The sequence below is a fragment of the Talaromyces amestolkiae genome (assembly GCF_001896365.1).
Source record: "Talaromyces amestolkiae strain CIB chromosome Unknown scaffold3.1, whole genome shotgun sequence".
In the NCBI taxonomy this organism is placed as follows: domain Eukaryota; kingdom Fungi; phylum Ascomycota; class Eurotiomycetes; order Eurotiales; family Trichocomaceae; genus Talaromyces; species Talaromyces amestolkiae.
In genome coordinates, this window is record NW_024468039.1 from 1,037,522 (window position 1) to 1,060,477 (window position 22,956).

General features: G+C 46.2%; 5 protein-coding genes across 5 annotated transcripts; 1 reads left to right on the forward strand and 4 right to left on the reverse strand.

Moving 5' to 3' along the window:
* Positions 1 to 1,125: 1,125 nt before the first annotated feature.
* BHQ10_002391 (uncharacterized protein) lies at positions 1,126 to 4,780 on the reverse strand (the record flags this gene model as incomplete). Its single annotated transcript, XM_040874532.1, has 5 exons — positions 1,126 to 1,927; positions 1,975 to 3,544; positions 3,601 to 3,856; positions 4,438 to 4,648; positions 4,722 to 4,780. 5 exons carry the CDS (start codon positions 4,778 to 4,780, stop codon positions 1,126 to 1,128), a joined length of 2,898 nt encoding a protein of 965 aa, XP_040730896.1.
* Positions 4,781 to 5,624: 844 nt separating this feature from the next.
* Positions 5,625 to 6,745, reverse strand: BHQ10_002392 (uncharacterized protein; the record flags this gene model as incomplete). Its single annotated transcript, XM_040874533.1, has 5 exons — positions 5,625 to 5,722; positions 5,783 to 6,009; positions 6,066 to 6,153; positions 6,249 to 6,333; positions 6,389 to 6,745. 5 exons carry the CDS (start codon positions 6,743 to 6,745, stop codon positions 5,625 to 5,627), a joined length of 855 nt encoding a protein of 284 aa, XP_040730897.1.
* Positions 6,746 to 8,104: 1,359 nt separating this feature from the next.
* On the forward strand, positions 8,105 to 10,796 carry BHQ10_002393 (uncharacterized protein; the record flags this gene model as incomplete). Its single annotated transcript, XM_040874534.1, has 7 exons — positions 8,105 to 8,264; positions 8,313 to 9,076; positions 9,807 to 9,875; positions 9,941 to 10,065; positions 10,129 to 10,324; positions 10,377 to 10,707; positions 10,765 to 10,796. The coding sequence occupies 7 exons, from the start codon at positions 8,105 to 8,107 to the stop codon at positions 10,794 to 10,796; spliced, it is 1,677 nt and encodes a 558-aa protein (XP_040730898.1).
* A 211-nt stretch (positions 10,797 to 11,007) lies between these two features.
* On the reverse strand, positions 11,008 to 12,964 carry BHQ10_002394 (uncharacterized protein; the record flags this gene model as incomplete). The annotated part of the gene is made up of 5 exons (XM_040874535.1): positions 11,008 to 12,136; positions 12,189 to 12,257; positions 12,317 to 12,609; positions 12,662 to 12,769; positions 12,833 to 12,964. The coding sequence occupies 5 exons, from the start codon at positions 12,962 to 12,964 to the stop codon at positions 11,008 to 11,010; spliced, it is 1,731 nt and encodes a 576-aa protein (XP_040730899.1).
* A 2,767-nt stretch (positions 12,965 to 15,731) lies between these two features.
* BHQ10_002395 (uncharacterized protein) lies at positions 15,732 to 21,587 on the reverse strand (the record flags this gene model as incomplete). The annotated part of the gene is made up of 4 exons (XM_040874536.1): positions 15,732 to 18,028; positions 18,084 to 18,310; positions 18,373 to 18,453; positions 19,615 to 21,587. 4 exons carry the CDS (start codon positions 21,585 to 21,587, stop codon positions 15,732 to 15,734), a joined length of 4,578 nt encoding a protein of 1,525 aa, XP_040730900.1.
* Positions 21,588 to 22,956: the final 1,369 nt, after the last annotated feature.

Here is a 22,956-nt window from a genome sequence, read left to right on the forward strand (position 1 = left end):
ACCTCCAATGCCAACCATCAAGCCAAAGCGGATAAAGCTGAATGTAGACCGCATTTGACTTGCTACTGTAGCAGCGCGGTTTGTTCCCGTATGGCTGGCTGGAAGACGGCAGATTATTACACAATGGGAACCAATTCAGCCCAGAGTATATACATCGTCATCTTGCGCGCTTTGGTAGAACGGCAAATGACACTCATACAGCATTGCTCCGGACGCAGTGAGTTCGCAAGACAGCGCACAGATCCATCCAACAGTGTAGTCGTTGTGTGTAAGGCCCGGATTGGGCGAGGACGAATTTGCCGTCGTTGACGATGCAGAGAATCTATGAAGTTGAAAGCATCAGTGATTTTTGCAGGTTGAATCGGACCTCGCAAGAACTGTCATGAGAAAGAGATGGTATATGTGTGCGTTCTCAGCCTCCGGCGGTGCGGGGACTGAGCCCATCTGCAGGGAGAGAGTTCCAAGGTCGATGGACCAATGATTCTGTGATTTAATACAGCCTCCACTAAACATTTCTTTTTCTACTTGAGTTAAACGAAAAAATTGCTTAGGAATTATGCCAGCAATTATACCATTGAACTACAGCATCATCATGACCCTCTAGGTCTCCGGATACCACGTAGTAGTAATCACCCATTAATGACGAGATCCCCTTGACAAGCATATTCTCAGAAGTAACAGATGTACTAGCTGCTGAAAGCTGGCTCTAGCACTGACTAGGTTTGTAGCCTGAACTGGGGTTATGATGGGACTTGCTGCTCCGGCACCTCGCTGGAGCCTCGAGACGTCGAACTGTCCCATCAAGCCGAAATCGTAGCATAATCCGGTGAGGCGATTGATATACAGGGTAATTAAATACTCCCAAGGTCATTACCGCCTCCAAATAACAACCATATCATCAAAGTCAGCTTCATCCAGCGCTTCACCTGGACGCAGATCGTTCTCCACGATCTGCCTTCTAATTGCTACACTTTCCTTAAGACTGTCCTGTGCAGCGGCATTATCTCCTGCACTCTGAAAAATCCGACTCTGCAAAAACAAGGCTCTTGAATGCTCCCCTTTGTGATATATTGAATATTTCAAAATGTTAACTGCTTGCTCGATCGTGATCCTGTTATTATTCAGTTAGCAATTGATCTTCTCCAAGCCTTCGGAGGAGCAATGAAAGGGAACAAACTTCGCCAGATCAAGACTTTTGTATCTCAGATAATGCGACGCGAGCTTGTAATAAGCGTTGGCAACGTCTAAATCATTCGCATTTCCTGTTGCGCGGAATTGGGATAGTGCTCGCTGGTGATAGTCAAAGCTTTCGTCGTATCGACCCTGCTTGGTCAAGACATTGCCTAAGCTGAACAATAATATCCCAGCTCTGCCTGAGTCAGCTCCATGATTCCATGATTTCCGCATTGAGCTTCCGGGAAGAGCGCGTACTAACCGCTTGCTTTCGCAATCATCCTTGCCATACTTGACTTCTCGATCTCTCAGGGCTTCTAATAGTACTGACTCTGCATCCTCAAACTTCCTTTCATGTATATGGATTAGAGCCGTGTAGTATAGGGGACTATATAGCTGTAATCTGGAGAAATGAGGCATTTTCTTTCGAAGAGCAACTGATTTATCAATGAACTCTCCGGCCCTCGTGAACATGCCGTTCATAATTAGAGAGCGGGCTGTCTCGGAGTAGCAAGCGGCAATCTGTGAGTTGACGTCCCCTGTCTCGGCGAATATTCTCTCTAGAATGGTGAGGTTTTCCAGACGCTTTTCAAGAGCTACCTGGGGCTGATTGGTCTCAACTGCGATGCCACTCCAAGTTCCATACAGGCCGGCTTCTATCTGAGAATGGTCTTCCGAGTCAATTTTGAGCGTTTTCAGGATCATCTTAATACAATCCAGGGAGGCGTCATAATTAGAGCGCTGAAATAAATACCTAGATTTACGTCAGTACGGTCTTCTCAGTAAATATGTTCAACGTACCAGCTGATCTCGTTGAGAATATTCAAAAAGTCACGTGTGGTACATCGTTGTCTGATATCATCAGAGAACGCTTCATAGAGTTGACGCAATTGCGATGCATGCGGCAGGATCTTATCGCACTGGTCCCAGCGTTGAACACGATTAAATTCATGAAAGCCGTAAAATGGAAGGGTCTCAAACGGCCAGACGGCTGTCATAAGTCTCACAGTCGCATTGAAAACAGATACTATCTGATCATTATTGTTCAACAATTGCCCGCGAACTACTTCCTGAATGAGCGGGTGAATTGACAATTCCATAGGGTCTTCAGCAGTTGGTCCCCGCTGCTGCGTGATAATGGAACAGGACTCAATCTTTTCGATTTCTCGATAATAGCGGTCGCTTTCAAGAGGATACGATGGGAGCTGGGCCAATTCCGGTTTTTTGGTCAGAATCTCTTCAGGTATGGAGGCGGGGGCAAGCAGGGAGATAACTGAAAGGAGTTGGGCAGCCCCAAGGCTCATATCTTTCAAGGCCCATGCCGCAGACAAGGTCAATGGATAGCCGTCTAATTTTCCAGACCGTTTCGAATGATAGTTGGCACGATCTTTGTCGCTCTTGTAAACCTCCAGAAACTTAGAAAGTGAAAGCTTTCGACGGCCAATGATACTGGCCATTTGCGCTATCGATAATGGCCAACATTCCAAAGTCGTAACAACTTGACGGAGGACGTCTACGGACTCGGTTGGTCGATGATGCCTTTTCAGGAGCCCTTGCAATAAGGAAATGGCGTCGTCCTCTTCCAAGACGGAGAGCTCAGTACCACACTCCCCAAAGTAATTCTTTGTCATAGCCTGACGATCTCGACTGGTGACTACTATCGAACCTTGACCACAATTAGGCCAGAAGTCGAGGACATCATCTGGGTTGTCCGCATTGTCGATGACTAGTAGCCATTTCATCAATTTCCCCGTGCCCCTTTTGAAGTTCTGGAAAGGCTCTGCCATCCAGCCTTTCACCAACTCTCGACTGAGGATGTCGTCTGAGGCATCATCCTTGGACTCCAATTTAAGCCTAGCTGAGATCTCCTTGAAAGCAACAAAGAGACTATCTTTACTATTTGCTTGAATCCAGATTTTGACATCAAACTGGGACTTGCAGGCGTGAAAAAAGTGTAAGGCTAGCTGGGTCTTGCCTAACCCTGCTGGACCACAGAGAACAAATACATTTGGGGATTCCATATCTGGAATGTTTGCCAGATCTAGGAGGGAGTTTTGCATTTTTTTGAAGACAACTTCATGGCCGCAATAATCAGAGTTCGGCTGACTATAGGACCTTGCTTGAATATACTCGACAGAGTCGGGAACCCTGGTGTCATTAGGTTCAGGTACGACAAGATAGCTCCTATCAGAAGCCGCTGAATGTGGGGATGGAGACGATTCTTTGCTAATGACTTGAGGAGTTGATAGATGGTTGCTGGATAAATCACCTGACGAGCTTGGATGTTGAACAGAGTTTTCTGGAGGTGAATTGGCAGTGAACGGATTGGGTTCTGGAGATATGGATAACGGTAACGAAAGCCCTAATGAATCTGCCGTTCCATCAGCCTCTAATGCCCAACCTCAGAAGTTGCATAGTGAGACAAACCTCGGGTGCTGAGGATTCCTTGGGCCTCGGATCGAGGGGATAAGGTCATATCAACGACAGCATCCAGAATTTTGCTCTCTGTATCGTCTTTCACCTGCTGCTCCTTTTGTAGGTTACCCAAAATATCTTGAAGAAAGGTCCTCACATGCTGATGGATGACACAATCAACAGAGTCGAAGAGGCTTGCTAAGCTTGTGTCAATAGCCACAGTATTCAGATTATGCGCAGTCATTGTGGACAGTCTCTCGTCAACAGGCTGCATGAATACGGGTACGAGCAGCGATTAGCGGTCAGTATACTTGATACGGTTGGTGGTCACAACCTACCGCAACTAAACGCCCTATATTAAGCTTGTTCCGTATCTTAATAGATGTCTGCTCGTAGCAGCATAAAATAGGGCAAGGTAGCTTCAGTTCCTCGAAACCCCATGAGCTATACACCATGGAAGAAAAGTCGTACTTGGTAAATAATTTCTTTGGAGACGTGTATGCTTTATGGCGTAGTATCCCTGCAAGGTGTACAAGGGCACCATCATCCGAAGTTGTGAAATGGGGAGTTGCAAAAAAGATGATCCCCCGTATTACTGCCAAGTAGGTGAGATAGCGGTGTTCTTGCGAAAACCTGTATAGTGTCTGGATAGAAGATATTTAGATTGGTGGAAAACTTTGATACATACTAACAGAAAATAAGGGACTGACCTGCTTCACAATGCATCCTGCTAGTCCAACTCCTACAAAGACAAAGGCCCTACCATCGGATGTCTACAATATAGATTATTTGAGAAACGAAAAACGAAAAGTTTTCGGATTGGATGACCGGTAAAGAATTGCAGCTCACCTTTCCCGAGTTCCACTTCAACCAGATACTATTCAGCAGCGTGTCAGTCCTCGCCAGGATATCTTGCCAGCGAAATTTGTTGTCGACACGAAGGTCAGCATCATAGCTGATGATGCTGGAGTTCTCTGGCAAGATCTTCCCAAGCACAAGATACCAATCCTGGGGTAATCGAGGAAGTCCCAGGGTTGTCACCCCGTGTACAACAATGAGACTATAGTTGACGTATCCTCGTTAGTCTATATAGGATACGCTAGGTTCTATTTGGGCAACTTAGATCAGCATACTCTAAGCCAGCCTCTTCGGGCCGTGTTGGCTTCACGAGCACTTGGGCCTCGTTCGACATGGTATTAGTGCTGCTATGATACAAACACTATGTGAAGAGATTGCGAAATAGGAGTCAAGTGTTTTTTTGGTGCAAGACATAGATGCGGCTCAAGTGTTCAAATGACTCAGGTTAGGCGAACACGTTGGTCGACAAGACATCCGTCCTGGCGTGCAACTCTGGGATTATTAGCCATACTCGCAAGTGCTTATTGATTGGCTTGCTGATCTGTCCACGTCATTGAACTGAGCGGGGTAATCACATGGGCCCTGTTTGGAGTCTTCGTCTATTGGCTTCTGTCAATGCTCCTGCAAGAAATGGCTGTTGGTGCTTCCGCTTTATCTACTAACTTTCCCCCTGTGACATTTTCCCCTTTCAATCACTGCGATATCCACATCTAAACTTTAACGTGAATTTCTGTATAGGGCTTCTCTTTAATAACTCTCAACCAAAGATTATCGAAAATGCTGGATAGAGCTGAGGATAATCGCGTTCAGCCGTGGAAGCTGATGAACAAACCTTCGTCTACTGGATCTCCATCTCCAACAACGCAACCCATGAACGAGAATGCAACGTGGAATGATGAACAATACGCCCCAGAATTCTCTGCCCCAAAGAGTTACCATATTGTTGCACATATCAAGGGGAATTTAATCGTCAGGTGGGTAAAGCTGGGCGCTTTGGTTGTTCGTCATATTTGCACCTAATATCTAACAAGTAGTAATAGCAAGGAAACCCTCCTCAAGAAGCCTGCAATGAACATCCGCACACCGCTGCGCTAATCGTCTCCGGAAAAGCTCAAATACATGCATATTGAGCTACGGAAACTCTCCAACCCTATTTCCGAGGGGAGATGGACGGAGATTTAGTCGAGGAAGACAATAACACGTACTTCAATGCTCTCTCGCGTTATAACCGGATGGAGCGGTGGCGAGGGGATCTCGAAGGCTGTGTGGGCAACCCCTGAATACGAAGTATCTGTCAATTTATAGCTCATATCTATGAATAGCTGATTCAATATACCTGGATTGTTTTGCGAGTCTGCCTGCCTGAATAAAAGTAATTCTGATGGCATTTGTCCGCTAAGGTAGTACCATTCCTGTTTTGGGTTGTGATAGACCATTACATTTTCACGAACGACATCGTGAAAAACTTGATCATGAGGCTCTAGGTCCTTTGATTGAATAGTTCTTGCGTCGCAAAATGCTAGAGGCCAGTCATGAACAGGCCCAGTCAGGGGTTTCCAAACACTATGATCAATTAGCAATTGGTGGTCGGGAATGAGACTCGATCTGGTTCAGCTTACTTCAGGTAAATGTAGTGACGACCGTTAATATTAAGCTTGTCGTCCTGAAGCTCTCTCACGAGCTGGTCCAATGATTGCCGGGTAGAATCTAAACGATAGTTAACCACGGCGTCGAGGAGTTCCAGTGAGCCAAAGAAATCAGAGGCCATTCGTAAAGATGCGAGCTCGCAGTAAATCACTCACCTATGTGAACCCGTGCTGCCGGCTGTGTCGCTGCTCCAGGACGAATTACCGCAACATTTGGGAAGTCGGGATGGCGCCGACGACGCTTGCACAGAGTATCAACAAGCGGAGCTATAAATTTCAGGGACTTTCATACTCACCACGGTATTAAAGATATGGACAGATCGAGCATCAAAGTACTGAATCAAACATGCAGCAACTTCTTGAAGGTAAATACCACTGAACTTCTCCGGGTCATCGAAATCCTCATAGGTCATGGCGCTTTCCATTTCGATGATCGCAAAGCCATTTTTTTCGAATGTGAACTCAGCTTCGCGTCCCCTCAGATCCTTGACAAGTACGTTCTCAACTGCTGAGTTTTGATAATTGCTGCGCGGTACGTGACCGACCCATCTCTTGATCTCGTTGTCGATGCTGTACGGTTTTACGTTGTCATACAGCTCGGCTTGCTTCATAAAGTTGAAAGAGCCACGAATACTGGTATCACTATCCTCCATTCTGAGAGTAGAGTTGTAGATTCATGATCTTGGGACTGTTTGATTTCGGGATAGATCACAGCCTCACGATGGTTGCTAGTCAAGTAGGAATGGCTGAAGCGGCATCCGCTAAACCGGTTGGAGGGGGTTTAACTAGCTATATCTTGTCAGATAATCCGGATATGTTAAACGAAGCAGTCAATCAGAGGCTCTAATTTGTTCGCCCCCGACACTTACCCCTCACAACAGGTCACAACCGATGTTAGCCCTATGTGCCGGATTTCTTGGAACTAGTTCCCTAAAATGTCTATAATCGTCTAGACAGACAGAGAAGCATTTGAAAGGGGGAGATATAGTCTTGCAAGTCATTTTCTTTTTTTCATTCCTCTAAAGGCACTGTTCAGGGCTGGTCTGAAGTTGACCCATCGTATCGACACATTTAACCAGCATTCTATGACCAACACAAGGACAAGGCTGAGCTGTTAACAATGCCAAAGGTTAAAAGGCCATTGGATGCAATAGGGCCAATTAGTATACACTTTATCTTACAGTACATACTAGCTATATTTGGTGTAGTTAGGTGATCAATTCCGCCTTGGACAAGGCTGAGTAGCATTCGTTTCCTAGGCTATCTCCCCGCCAACTTTGACTATTTTCAGGATGACAGATAGTAAAATTAGATGCGGTTCGTCCATATCTTTGGCATTCATGTTCGCTTTATGCGACAAGCGAAGTCGATGAAGCTCTTTGGTCGCAGATAGTGACGCCGAGGGAATCCCGTATTCCAGGCAGGCACAAAGATGGACAATGTACGGTCAATGTACCCAAGTAGTAAGCCCATCGATCTAGGTGTCGGAAAATAGAATTTTATGCTAATGAAACTATGAAGCGGCAACTGAATATCGTGAATGGGTCAAGCAGCTCTCCTATCTATCTCCAAGAGAAACACTCTTCACTGGTAATTGCAAGAGGCTGGCTAAGTTTCTCCACGATGCTGAGGCTTCTGGTACAAAGGATCAAGAAGGGAATGAATTCGCCCGTCAGTTTCTACTAAGCAGTAGAACAGATGGAAATGAACAAATGGTCAACGGTGATACAAGCTCAGACAGGGGAAATCGCATTCTCTATTTGTCGGGTTACCCCTCTGCCCATACACTTACAGAGATTGGTTCCAAGTATCAAATTAGTCCAGAGTTCTTCGACAAACACTTGAGTTTTGTAACCGAAGGCTCTACCAACTGCAAAATACATCCGTCCCATTACATTCTTCCGTCTGAACAGCAATTAGTTCTTCAAATTTCCATACCATCAATAGGTGGCGTCCATGGAGTATGGCTCAATGAAGAGATGCATAAACAGCAGCTAATACATGCTGATGAAATGAATATTTATATGCACGGCCTGCGCATGGGCAAGGGATGGCGACCTTTTCATTCTATCGTGCGGTCGTCGGAGATCCATGACTCCTCTCGCTTCAGCATCGAGCAGTTTGTGACAATTCACATAACGAGAAATCAGCCAAGTTCTGACAAATGGACAGGTCGGTAACATTCGAGAGCAAAACTATTCATAGGTTAACAGATCACAGTCGCCATATGGTCAGACGCTGGGGCAGATTTGAGCTACAGTCCAGCTGTACCCTGGCTTGGTCCTACAAAAAATGCTCACTTTCGCCCAGTAATTCTCCACGGACCAGGACCTGAGGTTATGGCAGCAAAGGAGACTGCATTTTCACCTTCAGGAATCTCGGGTGGGCTTCCACAGAGCCTGTCATTGCTGCGCAGTGCATACGGAGCGAGTCTCGATCCCGTAGAGATGTGCCAAAATCCGATCTATGCTCTTGATGAACTTTTCCGATTTCATTCAGCGTCAGAGAAGCAATACCTAGACATGATAGCTTCCGTTCTTGAGACCAGTATTGCAGAAGACTACCGTACCAATCCCGAAGGACTATCAAATACTCGCACAATTCTGCTTCACTCGCACAGAATGCTGCAGCGCCGACAAAGTCACATCGCTGAGATGCTCAACTTTCTCCGTTTCCCTGCTATCACCGATGCAGCCGATGCTTCACCACGCGCCAAATCGGCTGTTCGCTCTCTCTGTGTGGACCTGGAATATCTACAGCACAATAACCGGGAGCTCATGTCGAGATGTAGGCATGAACTAGATATCATGACGAACGAAGCCATGTTCGAGGACGCTCGGCGGGGTATTGTGCTCAGCAGAAATAGCCAGAAGTTTGCTGCCTTTGCCGCCTTTTACGTTCCGTTTTCTTTTACGTGCAGTATTTTTGGGATGAATTTCGTGCAAGTAGACAGCATTGGCAAAGGGTTTGAGCTGTGGATAGCGGTGAGCATACCGATTTTTCTGGTCTCCTTGACTATTCTCTTTTGGAATTCGGTTTATATAAACAGAATTTGGGAGGAGGCTCGGCTCCGGACAAAGAGGCATTTAGAGCATAGCCGTGGGATTTCAGACTCATTGTAGACTTGCCGGAATGCTGCGCCATGCGCATTCTCTACCCGACTGGAAGGGAACATTTGAGTGAAGGTTGAGTAAAGGTGCACGATGCACGTTCAGCTGCAATCTTCCATTGTGTGTACACTATTTTCATCGTCATCTATGTCTCCTGTATTATAGTTGCATATGTTTCCGGTCGGATGTGAAAGGCAGCAGCCAAAAGAATTGTAATCAGGGCTGAAACTATTAGAGTAATTAGGGTTAATCTTCCGCGTTCGCGACGCTAACGGATTTTTATCCTTGACCGCGTCTATCATGACTCACAAAACTTTCTGTCTTATTTTCGAGCCTGGAAAATTCGTAATCAGAAGGCGACCATGGTGTTCAAATTGAAACAATGTACGAGACATATCCGATTGACTCACACCTCGGCGTCATTGAGTCAATCTGTCATCCCGTTGGTGCATGAGGTACACCATGGCGCGAAGTCGCACGATAAAGCTTCACATTCCAGCCATCATGACCCGATAATATTTCTCCATGGATTCCTCGGATCGAAACGGGAGAATAGAGCTGTCAGCCGGTAGCTATAAAAATTTATACACCTGTTTGACTCAAGGTCGTGGTACTAACTTCGTCTCGTGAAAGTTTGTTGGCCCGTGATCTCTCGCGACACGTCTTTGCATTGGTAAGTGATAGTCCTATCGATGTATATTTCCGCCCAGTAATGAATATATTGATTCACTGGAACAGGATCTGCGAAATCATGGAGACTCGGCTCACCATCCCATACACAACTATATGCAAATGGCCTACGACGTTGAAGCTTTTATCAAGACGCACGGATTAAAAAACGTGTCGCTAATAGGTCATTCCATGTAAGCTTACATCATCCTACTTGAATGAGCCAAATGGCTGAAAGGGTTAAACATTAATTGTAGGGGCGCCAAAACAGCCCTAACACTATCCCTCCGCGCCCCAGACCTAATCTCCAATGTCGTCGCAGTCGACAACTGTCCTGTACAACTACCCATTCCAGCTGACTTTGAGAAATACATCGATGCGCTTGCAGAAGTAGCCAAAGCCAGGATCAGAACCCATTCGGAGGGTGAGCGGATCCTCGCTCAATATGAAGAGGTTTGAGCTCATTTCACTGCGAATGTAGCATGAAATTTGACACGGAAAATAGTCCGCCGCAGTACGGTTATGGCTTCTAAGTAACTTCGTCAAAGATCGGCAGCACGCTCCATATCTAAAGCTTCGGCTACCGCTAGATACCCTGAGAAACGCCCTTGATGCGCTCGGGGACTTTCCCTACCCATCACCACCATCAGAGTCGGGGTCAGAGTCAGAGGCTGTGAAGTTCTCCAAACCAGCGTTGTTCCTTCGCTCATATAAAAGCCATTATATACCCGATGATGCTTTGCCGCTCATAAGATCATTTTTTCCGCAGTCCAGGGTTGTGGATTTTGATTGTGGCCATTGGATTGTTCAGGATCGGCCGGAGGAGTTTAGACGTGGTGAGTGACACCTCMATTCTAGAGGACTTGACTGGTCACTGATTTTATTTTGAATAGTTGTGGTGGATTTCCTGCGGGATGGAAGATAGAGGGATGCGAAGTATCGGATTGTTTATAGAACTTGTCATTAGATCATGTTGAAGGCTACTTGTATACGACAGCAACTTTGTAGATTCATTGAAACTTTGAATAGAACTTAACTCAGGCTGAAAATGTATATATACATAGCACAAACAAATACGCCAATAATGCAACAACGGTTTTTATCGAAAGACAGTCAAGCGCACGATCCTTTCAAACTCAGTTGAAGTTACTAGGATAAGCGACCTGATATGTCGGCGTAAATTCCTCCTTGATAGACCTCAGGCTCACAAATCGCGACAGCAAGTTTGCGCTTCCAGCCTTGTCGTTTGTGCCACTTGCGCGAGCTCCACCAAAAGGTTGCTGCCCGACAACTGCACCGGTGCTCTTGCAGTTGATGTAAAAGTTGCCTGCTGCGTTACGGAGAGCGTCTTCGGCAAAACGGATTGCGCTGCGGTCCTGCGCGAACACGGAGCCTGTGAGGCCGTATTCGCTTGTTTGTTCGATCTTTTCGCAGATATCGGCCAATGAAGAGGGTGAGGCGTCATCGTAAGCGTACAGAACCAAGACGGGTCCAAATAACTCGCGGGACAGAAGTGGGTGGTCTGCGTTCTTAGTCAAGTACACGGTGGGCTCGATGAACCAACCCTTCGAAGAGTCGTAGTTGCCTCCAACAAGTAATTCAAGCTCAGAGTCGTTTTTGGCCTCATCAATCACTTTGGTGAGTTTGTTGAAAGATCCCTCGTGGATGACAGGTCCGCAGAAGTTTGTAAAGTCAGCTGGGTCGCCAACCTTCAAGTCTCTCACCTCTTCGACAATCTGTGCGACAAAGTCATCTGCAATGGAGGATGCGATATATGCTCTCGAAGTGGCACTGCACTTCTGACCCTGATACTCAAAAGCGCCGCGAACGGTCTGAACAACAGCGTTCCGAACATCGGCGGTCTGGTGCACAAGATGGAAATTCTTGCCTCCCGTTTCACCGACAATACGGGGATAACCCTTGTACTTGCCCTCAGCAACACCAGTCGCAATTTTTCCGTATAGAGACCGGAATACGGTTGTGCTGCCTGTGAAGTGGAGAGCTGCAAAGTCTGGATGATTGAGCACGGCGCTGGTGACTTCCTCGGCATCTCCAGGTACGAATTGAATGACTCCTCTGGGTAGACCGGCTTCGAGCAGAATTTGGTGTACAAGGTGACCTGATGCGATAGCGGATGGAGACGGCTTCCAGACCACAACGTTACCCATCAGAGCCGGTGCTCCGGCTAGATTACCTCCAATGGCTGTGAAATTGAATGGGCTGATGGCGTATACAAAGCCTTCGAGGGGGCGGTATTCAAGTCGACTGTAAAACACCTGTTAGCGATAAACATCCAAGTACTGATTGTAAAACTTACTTCCACACTCCAGGCGAGTTGTGAGCTGGCTGCTGTGAGTACACCTCCTCCGCGTATTTGACACCGAATCTGTAATTTGACATGAGTGCCCATTCACATAGCGATAGCAACAGAAGGATATCTCCTACCTGAAGAAATCGCAAAGCTCTGCCGCCGAGTCAATCTCCGCCTGCCAAGCATTCTTTCCCTGTCCAGCCATAGTCAATGCCATAATGTCATAGCGGTATTTGGTAGAGATTAAATCAGCGGCTTTGAGGAAAATACTAGCACGGTCCGACCATGGCATAGCAGCCCAGTCTCCTCGGGCAGCCAGTGCAGCTTCAATGGCCGCTTCGACGTTGGCTTTGGATGCTTCGGAGTAATAGGCGACCGGCTTGTGTGTTGCCGGGTTCAATTGTTCTGAAGTTTTGGTTGTAGTGATCTGGATAAGTCAGTATACCACGTATTTCTGATGAGTTTACCAGTTTATATACCTCTTTTCCTCCAATGAACAAGGGGATATTTCTAATGTTGGATTGATTCACTTGAGCCAGTGCCAATTCCAACCCTCTACGGTCTGCGGATCCAGGGATGTAGTGTTTCTATGGTCAATACCATCCTCATTAGCATCATAATACTGGCAATCAATTGAGGGAATAACGAACATTAGGTTCATTGTTGATTGTTGGAATCTTGAAGTTGGCATAGCTGTTGATACCCCGCACGCCAGATGGTGTAAGAGAGGGCAATCTGCTATAGCTCGTCGGCCGTACGCAAAGTCGTGTAGCAAAACGCATGTTGGATATATTGCTATTCAAACCACTAAATCAATGATGAAGAGAGAAGAACAGAAATTGATTCAGGTCATGGTGAGAAATGATAAAAGAAAAAGTGACCGGGATTGGCAGCTCTCTGGGCCGGCAGGTGACGCACCGATAAGCTCTTATCGCCCCACCATAGCTTGCCTGATGCCTGGGTCTTCAGGCTTCAACGGTAACCGGCCCGGTCAGCGCGCATCACGGGACCCCTGACCGGCTATCATCGGTTCATTTTGTCTTCATTCATTTCTACCTTTTGCTATTCTATGATTTATTCAATAAATCCTCCAGGAATGTCCTTATAAACAGGTCCTTCAGCCATCGTCTGCTGGTCGTCAACCGCTTTTACTATCGCCGTCTTGATATCATCTTCACCACTCAGGATCCCATATCGCCCATTGGTATCTGGTCTGTCCAATAATTGACTGATCACAGAAGCCACATCCTGTCTCGAGATCTCTCCTTCTAGAGATACTTGCTCTGGATGTATACTTATTCTCCCTCTACCCGGTAAATCCGACAAGCTACCTGTCGTCACGTGTATAGATTGAAAATCCGGTGGCAAATGCGTCTGTCTCCTGCGCCATGCTGTCATCGCATCTAAAAATTCCTCCGCTTCGAGTTTTTCCTCTTCATATATAGGTATCTGGCCCTCCTCGGAGTTTGCAATGTCGTTCCACATTTGGTCAGTCATTTCTGTCTCTCGTTGCTCGCGCCGGCTGCTCATGTAGGATATCATGAGGAACTTGGAGATTTTGGAAGAGCCAAACGCGGCGATTATCATTTGTTTGACGACGAATCTCAGTTCTTCGCAATCTATCGACCTCTGGGAGCCACCTCTGCATCCGGTGCCTTGTCCTGAGATTTTAGTCCACGCCTATTCAAGTCCCTGGGAAATTTACCAGCCATCCAAATAACGTAGTTCGGATCAACAAGATCCAATAGCGCACGAGCTGAATCAGTTGTATTGATGTGCTTCAAATCTGTAACGAGAACCTCAAGGCTTCCTCCCCTACTGCTCTTGCGAAGATCTAGTATGTCCCGCCGATGTTCCGGACTGTTGGTAAGACTAATAACATCACATCCTCGAGCGAGCAATAGAGGCGTAAGCAGCAAAGCTACTTTGCAGTGGCCGCCCAGTATAAGCACTTTAGGCGCGAGCTTCATTGTAAGTTTGCAGGTGGTACCTCATAACAATACCCGTGCTGTCCGGGATAGTAAAAGAGAAGTGAATAAAAGTCCACATAAAGGCTATGACAGATGGCAACGTCAAGTGGCGTGCATTTCTGTAAAGCTTATTTGCTGGACGGAATCATTGGTGAGGAAATTGCGGTTTGCAGGCCCGAAGCCCTAAGACGCTCGGGCGTCAGTCACCAATTACCAGAAGAGGCAATTATTTCATTCTATCTCCATATCGATATGCAGAAAAGCAATTTCCTTTTTGTTCTACATAGGCTTTTGCTTTTTTTAACTTAAGGACAGTATTTACTCTATATTTTCTATCAAGACACTATTCTCACTTGATCTTCTCCCCTAGAAGAGTGAATCCAAAACATGCCACAACCATTAAGCAACTCTGGGCCATGGCTAGAGACACTTGAATAATTAGAGAGTCCTGTCCGTGGCTACAAAGACATGGGTGGTGGTGGTGGTGGTGGTGGTCTTGGACAAATCGTCGAGAGTGGCACTTTCTTCACAGCCTCATCAATACCGTCCATTGCATACCGTCTAATGATTCCATCTTTGTCAACAGTGACTCTCCCCGCACACTCTTCTATCGGCGAGAAATACCAAACCACCACCTTCGAACACTTCTCACAACCAGAGGTCATATTGCGGTCTTTTGTTTCACAGTTTTGACATTGTTCGTGCTCCCGTCTTTCTGCATCGGCGGACTCGTTCATACGCCCAGAAGAGGATATAATCTTTCCCACAAAGTTGGGGGCAGTTATGTCGCCGTGAGTTTGGTAAATACACCCATGATAAGGGCAGCGTGGATTATCATGTTGAACGTCTTTCAATGACAGCTCAGGGTGAGGACAAGGCTTGTACTCTTGTATCTTGTCGCATAGATGAATCATACTGCGACGACATTTGCATGTCTTGTAGAAGTAGATTTGGACTTTGCACATCTGTGCTCGAGGTTGAAATTATTGGCTTAATACTCTATTCTTCATTCCGTGACTAAATACAAAAACAATTTTGGCGAAAGTGGGAGATATGTCTTTTGCTTGTGACGGATCGTAAACACTCACCACAAAGAGACGGGAATGAAGTTGTTGAAACTCGGTAATCTCGGATTCGATTTTTGGCCTAGTATGCTGTAACATTATTCATTTGGACATAAATGAATCACATTCTGCCAGGCTGGAGTCATTTTCATTCTACATACTATCAACATGAGTCATGTTCAATGAAGCAGTCATCCATAAATCCGGGTATGCGTCAATGTATATCATCCTTTTCGCAGCACTTTAGACGATTCGAATCTATCGATTCGAATCGGCAATGCTTAATAATGGAGGAAAGTGTTTTGAAGAGACTGTTCTACGAATTATACGCCTAGAGGAGCTGGGTACAAAAAGCAATCCGCACCCGGAAGGTCTATTCATTTTTACTTTAACGGCTTATTTGTGGGTTTTATTTGGTTTGACTATTATCAGACAGTGTATATACCTCCGTAGTAAGTGTATATTCAGTGACTGTTTACAGTTATGAAAAAGCCGTAGACCGGTTTATGGTCAAATCAAGTCCGCTCGGCTTGATCCCAGATACTCTGCACCGTAACATTTTTCACCACATGCTCGGTCAACGAGCCCTCTTGCACCGTGAAACCAATCTCCTTCGGCTGTCCAGGGACCAAGACGAACGAGTTTTCGTCAAAATGCCCAACTATACCCGCAGGATAATCCAGCCACGTATATAACGAGACACCTTTTGTCGCCTCAACCGTGAACTTGGCAGTACGGTTATCGTATGACAGTTTGAGTCCTGGATCAACTAGTTTTGCTTCGTTGGTGAAGACTGGAGTAAAGACGTTCTCGTGTGAGAATTGGGTGGTCGTTCTGCTGTTTGGTAAATGACCTTTGGCAGACAACGAGAGTACTAGCACAGCGTCCTTGATATCCGGAATTGATAAATCGTTGATATTCGTCGTGAGAATATCAGTAATATTCAACGGTCCAACTTCAAACGCTGCAGACGAAGGGATACCCGCATTCTTCTCCAACGGCTTCCCACTCAAATCATACCAAGTCATATTCACGCTTCCAGACACAGACTCCCACAAATCCGAAGTGACCGTAATATTCAACTGACCAGTCGTCAGATCCCAGTACGGCGCCACAATGACATGCTCATAGATATTTTTGGCTACATAGTGCAACACTTTCCATCGACCATCATACTCAATGCCAGCCCACGTCGGTGCTTGCCAAATATCCTCTAATTGCCAATACAACGAACCCAACTGACGCTCCGGATGCCCACTGCCACGACGATAGAACTGAATCTCGGATTTGTACATATCAGCCTGAAACCGCTGCGTCGCTAGACACCAGGCACTGAAATTCTCAATGGGGTCCGATTTCGAGGGAATCGGGTAATATTGCTCAACGGCGATAGTCATCTCGCCCATCCCTTTTGCGCTGAGTGTGGTATCCGTCGACAATCCTCCTGGTGGATAATGATGATTCCTATGTAATATCACTGAGCTATTGAACTGTAAATCCTCGTCGGCGACGGCCTGTTGCCAAGTTTGCAGACTGGGCATGCTGTGGAATCCAAACTCGTTTGCGAATCGATCGACGGGGTAGTGGCTCATATCGAACGCTTCGGCGCTGTTGTAGTTGTAGTAATCACTGTCGCCGTAGTATTCACCAGGAGTCACGTTCTCGTATCGCTCTACCATGGGGACGGGTAGAGAGAAATCGATCTTGGTATATCCATTCCCAGTTGAGGTGGGCGTGTAGCTTATCGAGTGACTATTATCGTAGACCAAGGGGAAGATCAAGCTGATGAATAGTTTCTCGTACTCGCCGACATATCGGGGATACTCTTCAGGGTCGGTTTCTTTTACTAAAAGCAGTTCCAAACTCTCCAGCTCGTTACCGCCAGCCCAGAGCGCAAGTGAAGGGTGATGATTAACTCTGCGAACGTTGTAGGTGACTTCTGCCGCAACGTTATCGAGAAACACTTGATCAACAGGGTATAGTGCATCACTGAACTCGAATTCGCTCCACAAAAGCACACCTGTTTCATCCGCGATATCGTATATAAAGTCCGGGAGATAGGCACCAGACGCCCATACTCTGAGCATATTCTGATTACCCTTAATAATCGAGTCAAATAACCTCTTCATACGACCTTCAGTAACCCGCGGCCAGAAAGCGTCCGGCGGAATGAAGTTGGAACCTTTTGCATAAAACTCATGACCGTTGATTTCGAAATGCCAGTTCGCTCCAGGCGCTATACCGAGTGCGAGTTGGGCATCGGTGATATTTGTCTGGTTGAGAACAATTGTTCTAAAACCTGTGCGTTTTGTGACACTGGCTAAGGTTTTGTTATTGCTGTCGACGACGTTGATGGTGATATAATAGAGATTTTGGTCTCCCATGCTAGTCGGCCACCATAATTTCGGTATATTGGCACCAACAGTTGTAATTCCAGAAATACTATTCCCGGCAGTTGTCACGTTCTTCAATGATCCCGAAGCAATAGTCGTCTTGTTCTGAGAATCTTTGATCTCGACAGTCAATGAGGCCCCCTTTGGTAGTGTACCCAAATAATCTATGCTCGCATTGACGACCCATGGCTTGCTTTGGTCTGGAGGCAACCAATTAACCTGTCCCTCACGGTGAATGTCGATATCTGTATTCAGCACATAGACACCATCATTAGGCTTGAATTGAACCAAGTAAGCCGGCTGCCACGGCCCAGTCGGTGAGAAAGCGGGACCCCAATCCCAGCCAAAATCCGATTGTTCTTTCCGAATAAACCATCTATTATCGAATTCGAAAAGACCTTGAACGCCAACAGGCCATGCTGTAAACTGTCAGACGGAACACCTTCCACTCGTACATATGTGGTTGGTGCTTACTTTCTTGTCCTGTCTCATTAGCAATCGCATTCGCGATTTCCGGTGCACTTCCAAAATTAATACTAATAACTGGATCGCCCTTACACGACTTCAACGCATCCGAAATATCGAATTGCCATTGACGGAACTGGTTGTTTGCGGTACCCACGACCTGATTGCACAGCTCAATTGTAGCGAATGTGTCTAGGCCATTGAATACGAGCCAGGAACTTGAAGCATTATCGAGTCTAAGACGTTTTAAATTAGCTTGCTCTCTTTTGGGATTCTATGCAGTTGATGTATATCGTACAATCCCTTGACTGGATGACTTGTGTATGTCCAGTTGGACCAGGCGATCCATCGAAGGTCGATTTCATTTGTGCCGGCGTATCTGGTCACAAGACTCTGTCAATCTGTGAATAAACAAATCATCGAATGCTCGACTTACGGATCGGCTATTTTTTTTTTCTTTCGTTAGTCTCACATATCAATTGACCATTGATGCACACCTTGGAAGACGACTTACGAATCACTCCAGCAGCATACAAATCCAAATGAACCTGGGAAGGCAAGGAAGCCGGTGCCGACACATTACCCTGTGCATTCTTCACTGTCCAGTTGTCCCCGCTCAGGTCGATAACGTGTTGTGCTGAAGTCAACAGGGGAAACCCTGCTGCTAGCAATATACCTCCCAGCAACATATTAGCCACCATAGATTTATTTGGTAATCAAGATTTTCAGTTTTGCTACGGTATTGAAATAGATTTCTTGAGGTGAAATAATGAGTAAGACCTGACGAGGTATTTAAGCATAACCACCCCGGCACGGATGGAATGCAGCAGCTCTAGACCGCAAAATGATCGACATTTCACACAGCAGCCACAGCGCCGTGCTCATGAACCAGTTTTTCTAGGCTTGCCGGCTATTCTTTGCAACGTTACATCTCCTTCAACGACCAGTATAATCTGCATGCTATACAGATTAGTTTGTGGAATCGTCCATTCACGGATCACAGATCTTGAACCGACCTTCCTATAACGGAATTACCTGTTATGTCACGGAGCCTTTAGAGATGATCCGTTAATTGAATGACATCAATTGATTGAGGTCCGGCCCACTTGGTGTGGTGATCAGCAATGCTTAAGCTGGATGGAGTTTAATCGATGTGGGATGGGTTGGGGATACGATGCGGGGATTTTGCATGGCATCCCGGAAAATAGGTAAACAAATATCTTTTGTTGTTCAAAATGTTGGTATGTCTCGGTGAGTTGTCCATTTATTACCGTATGACCGAATACAATCAATGTTGGAACATTTGGAAGCAGTTATGAAGAAAATGTTCCGTAGACAAAAAGCTGCATAATCTTCAAAAGGGAATACAGTCATACATAATATCATGATGTATTGTCTTTCGATCTACATACGTACGCAGCTGGTACCGAAGTTACAGAAATTCCAATTTGACAACAGGGCATTAGTATTACGTGTATATTAATAAACCATTTATCAAAAAGTCCTTCAGCACTCTACGCTAATCAAACCAAACTCGTACGCTGCCGAGAGTGTGGAGGGGACAAACTCGAATGTAAGCTGCGACGAGGAGGCGGTAGCCGTATAGGTAAATGTCTCCTGGATCCAGACACCGAGCTTGTTGATCGGGGAATGATAAGTTACAGTTTCAGATCCAAGCGAAACAATCAATGATGCACTTTGAGCGCCCGTTCTCCACCAGAATGAGACGGTGTATGTAATGGTCGGCAAAGTGCTCAACGACTGAGAGAGCGTGTAGGTTTGCGGGATGGTGCCAGCATAATAGAATACGTAAGTAGTACCGATTGCTGAGCCAGAAGAAGATCCGACTGAGAGGCTGCGGCCTGAGGCCGACCAGCCGGAGAGAGAGAAGGCGTTGTTGACGTTAAAAGTAGGATTAGTCACAAGATTAACACCACAGTTTGCCGTTGCAGTTGCGGTCACGGTGCTGGTGGTTGAGGTTGTTTGTGTGGCTGTAACATCAACCACTGCTGTTACCACTGCCGTGCCGGTTACGGATACGGTGCTCGTGATTGTGGTTTCGATATTGGTAGGTACTGTCAGCGTCAGGGATGAGGTGGAAGTGACAGTCAGAACGTCCGTGACGTCGAAAGTGGTCGACTGCGTAGTGGAAACAGTGACATCCGCGGTGGCTGTAGCAGTTTCCTCCAGAGTCACTGTGATGGAGTTGGTGTTTGTCAAAGTTGTGGAAGCCTCAACAGTTGCAGTCAAAGTCTCGTCTGTTGTGACATCTACAGTTGCAACAGTTGTTGCCCAGGTAGTGATATCGACGGTGGCAGAGTCAGTGATTGTAGTGACATCGTCCTCGGTGACGGTAGCAGTAGCGGTAGTTGTTTGCGTCAGCGAGATATCTGTTTCAAAAGTTGAGTAGACATCTAGCGTCACAGTTGAAGGGTTGTTTACGACATCTGTCGAGGTGACCATGAGTTCAGAGCCGGTGGCAGTAATAGTCTCCCAGACAGTTACAAACTGGGTTATATAGGACAGCGAGTCTCCAGTAGCAGTCGAATAGATGGTCGTTGTCTCAGTCGAGGTAACGACTTCGGTGGAAGTCTCCGGCTGGAGGTTCAGTTCAGAGCAGGCGCTGGACAATTCATCAGGCAAGTAGGTGGTCAAGGCGGTCGGGGTAGGGATAATAGCACTTTCTGTGAGAGCACGCTTGAGGACAGACATCCCAGAAATAGTGGTTGTAATTGTTGTGGTGGTTCCTGCAGTGAGGACGCTGGTGATTGTCGAAGTAAGTAAGTCTGTAGATGTCGCTGTGGTAGCATCTGTCACTGTCTCCCAGTCGCTATGGACAGAAGTAGGGATATATGTTTCAGTCGCGGTGACATCCAGTGTGTTTGTCACAAAGATGGTATCAGTGTAGGAAAGGACCACGGTTTCGGTGTGGGAGTTGGTAAGCGTTTGAGTTGAGACGTCGGTCCATGTGCTGTAGACGGAATCCGTCACGAGGATTGTCGCGTACTCAGTGACGGTGTTGGTGAAGGGCTGAGTGATGGTTTCCGTGGCGAACTCTGTGACCGTGCCGGTAGTCAAGAAAGTAGAGGTCTCTGTGACTGCGCTAGTAAGATCGTTGACGATGGTCTGAGTGACTGCATCAGTCAATGCAACAGTGGCAACCACATCAGTGACAAGTGCCGTTTGGACATCGGTGATGGTGATTGGAGCCCCATTATCGTCCGTAGTGGTGATGGTCACGTAGTCAGTCTCCGCCGGCAGGGTGGTAGTAAATAGGGATGTTATGGTGCTCGTTAGAGCAGCAACGGTCACTGTCGCCGGCTTAGTGATGGTTGTCACATCGGTAGGAATATGGATGAGATCTCGGCAAAATTCAGGTCCTTCAGGCAATGATAGAATAAGCTCAACGAGATCATCTTCCACGTAGCAGACATCGTCGTCATCATAAACAGTGTCAGGGGTAGGCAAAGCCGCAGTACTGGCCACCAACGCCAGGAGGACCGAGAAACGCATTATGAAAGTTGCAAAAACGAATGAACGGCTTATCGAAGCCTGAACAAATGAATGACAAAATGGCTACTAAAAAAAATAACATGCGTAGCAGCGGAAGTCTGAATATATATGCATCATGGTGTCGGCAATTATATCTTCCAGTCAACAAGGCCAGATCCACTCTGAAAGTAGCCTCAGATGCGCATTAGTTCGCTTGTCGGCTACGATGCCTCAACATTCAGGGACCTTTCCGCTAGTAGCGTATAGTGGAGAATCTACAAGAATTAGGTTGATTTTTATAAATCTTTATTCCTGGCCAGTTCCCTGAGTACTTACTCAGGAGTCCAGGCACAGCCTAGGCGATTAGGAAACCTGAGATGTCACGCGAGAGGAACGGGGATGGAAATTGTAGACAACGCAGTATAGACCCACTAGATATCCATGGAATAAATCTAAAGCATCAATTAGTGTGCAGAACTGAATTGAAATTATTTTTTCCGATATTAATTTTACTTTTGTGAGTATGGGGTAAATATAGAATAGAAATGTAGCTCTCATAGCCTGCACGCAACATACAATTGGCACCCCGGAATGTTGATATGGAAAACTCTGAAGAATTGAATACGAGTCTGAATCCTCCGGCGTAGTTTAAACCGCCACTTTTCCTATTTTGACTCAAGTCGAATACTTGGATTTTGCAATATTTCGATGGTCCACCGAAGGAATTGCAAGTTGCCTTTTGGTGTTTTCATGAGCAGATTTCTTACCGGTAGGATCTATTCTTGTTCGGTTCTGCGAGATACATATGGTATTATTGCCCGCGTTCAAGTTAGGCAGATCATCCGATCAGAATGGAGATGAATTATCTGGACCCATCAACTCGGACGGCGAAGCATAGTGACAACTGGAGTAAAGGCACTTCAGGGTAATTATTGGGGACATATTCATCATGTTAACTTAGCTTCATGCAGTCAATATAAATGCTCGGAATTATTTTTGGTTATGATGCATAGGGCTGAAATGAATCATATCGACAAAGGGGAATTTGATTCATCGTTTCCATACCTGGGGCAAGCTCTAAAAGCACTTGCGACGATGTTACAGCCGCAAGCTGACCCGCGACAGACCGTCACGTCACCAAAGCACCAACTAATGACACCCTTCACATCCAATAAGAAAGAAGATATATTAGTTAGATTGCTCTAATATAGTTTGCATGAAAATGCGACACAATTTCCACATTCGAGGCTCAGGTGGGAACAAAGATAAGTTAGAAGTCTAGGCTGACTCATAACCAAAATAGGGTTGCCTGACGGGAATAGATCAATTTATTTATTTCTTTGTCTGACCACGTCCACCCGACTCCTGAAAATTCCTTTGCTCAACTCTT